This window comes from Fonticula alba (assembly GCF_000388065.1).
Source record: "Fonticula alba strain ATCC 38817 unplaced genomic scaffold supercont2.7, whole genome shotgun sequence".
Taxonomy (NCBI): domain Eukaryota; order Rotosphaerida; family Fonticulaceae; genus Fonticula; species Fonticula alba.
In genome coordinates, this window is record NW_009242977.1 from 696,076 (window position 1) to 697,652 (window position 1,577).

Below are 1,577 nucleotides of genomic sequence, written 5' to 3' on the forward strand. Positions count from 1 at the left end.
GGGGGGGAAGGGGAGAGCCGCACAAGGACAAGGTCAGGGACATGCCATGTCCGGCATGCGACAGCGAAAGGGCGAAGAGAAGGCCGACGTACAGGAGGCCAGACCCGTGTCCACAAAGGCCGCATGCAGGTCGGACACCGAGGACTCGGTGAGATAGAGGAACAGAGCCTCAAGCATGGCGCGGTCTTCGTGCTCCTGCAGCAGGGCGGCCGGGGGAAGGGACGGGGGAAGGGACAGGAATGTCAGAGGGAAATCGCCCATCCATGGCGGAGGGGGGAGGAGGGAAGATCGGGAGCCCGGAAGAAGTGACAAGCCCGCGCGAAAAGTGCACAGGCGGCACGGGCACACATACGCACATGGTATTCCGGGCCGGCCCAGGCGATGTACATCTCGCCGGAGTTGTCCTCATCCGAAGGGAAGGGGACATCCACCTTGCGTGGGGCGCCGGCGGTTGCCGGGGGAGGGAGCGCCGGCGAATCGACCCACGGGCTGGTTGCGCGGGAGAGTCAGACAGGCAAGCCGCGCAAGGAAGGGAGCAGAGGCCAAGGGAGGAAGGCGCCGAAAGCGACCCCATGCACGCATGCCGTACCGAGGCTTGGGGTTGGCTGGGAAGTTGGCGAACTTCGGCACGCCGATAATGCGCTCATTCTCGAATTGAGCGATGGTGCTCAGCAGCTGGGCCAGGCCGGCATCGCCGCCCAGACCGCCGATCACCACCAGGCACAGGTTGTCCGGGCGGTAGTACTCCGTGTGGTAGGCGCGAACTGCCGGACAGCCAAACGGTGGACGGAGACGAGAAGGGGGGCGGGGGGTGAGCACACGGAAGCAGGAGACCATGGTCCAGCAAGACAGCATGTAAGGACGCACCCTCCTCGATCGAGGATTGCTGCAGGCCGACCAGCGTGCCGCCAGTGTTGGATGTGTAGCCCGACCAGGCGGGGTACATCTCTCGGACCAGCTGCATCATCATCAGGTCGCCGCTGGTGTTCTCGCGGGCCTGCATCTCCGAGTAGACGACGCCGCCTTCCTGATGCTGGCCATTGATGTGATACACCTCGGTGGTGAAGCCCTCAGCGGTCAGGGTCGGGTGCAGGATGTGATCCAGATACATTGGCAGCGAGGAGAGGAAGCCCTTGATGCCGGCGTTGGTGATCTAGGCAGCGGGAGGATCAGAAGAGACCAGGGGGACATGGGTCAGCAAGGGAGGAGGGGAGGGAGCAAGACAGAACGAGGGGGCGAACGAGAGAGGGAGAGAGAGCGAGAGAGCGAGAGAGCGAGAGAGCGAGAGAGAGAGAGAGCGAGAGAGCGAGAGAGAGAGAGAGAGAGAGCGAGAGCGAGAGCGAGAGAGAACGCCTGGGCCACTGCAGGACGGGATCCCATGGAACCGAGTGTCCAGACGCACCGTGTAGCACGTGTGGTCCGTGTCAGTCCAGGCGTTTGTGCCATCCGAGAGGCAGCGGTTGGCATCGATATCGAGGATGCCCTGGCATCGGGAAGGGGGAGCAGGCGCAGGCAGAGAAAGATGGCCGGAAGTTAGTCGAACACGCGGCCGGGAGCTGAGCATGCCAAGGGGGGGG

The 1,577-nt window shown here is 64.0% G+C and overlaps 1 protein-coding gene across 1 annotated transcript in view; it reads right to left on the bottom strand.

The window, feature by feature from the left end:
* Positions 1-1,564, bottom strand: part of H696_04354 (hypothetical protein) — a gene marked incomplete at both ends in the record, with an annotated part of 4,621 nt that extends 3,057 nt beyond the window's left edge. Inside the window, 6 exons of the mRNA XM_009498230.1 lie at positions 93-195; positions 357-489; positions 590-764; positions 868-1,153; positions 1,403-1,483; positions 1,544-1,564. Coding sequence (XP_009496505.1) covers positions 93-195; positions 357-489; positions 590-764; positions 868-1,153; positions 1,403-1,483; positions 1,544-1,564 — 799 coding nt within the window. The remainder of the gene's footprint in view (positions 1-92; positions 196-356; positions 490-589; positions 765-867; positions 1,154-1,402; positions 1,484-1,543) is intronic.
* Between the last annotated feature and the right edge of the window lie 13 nt (positions 1,565-1,577).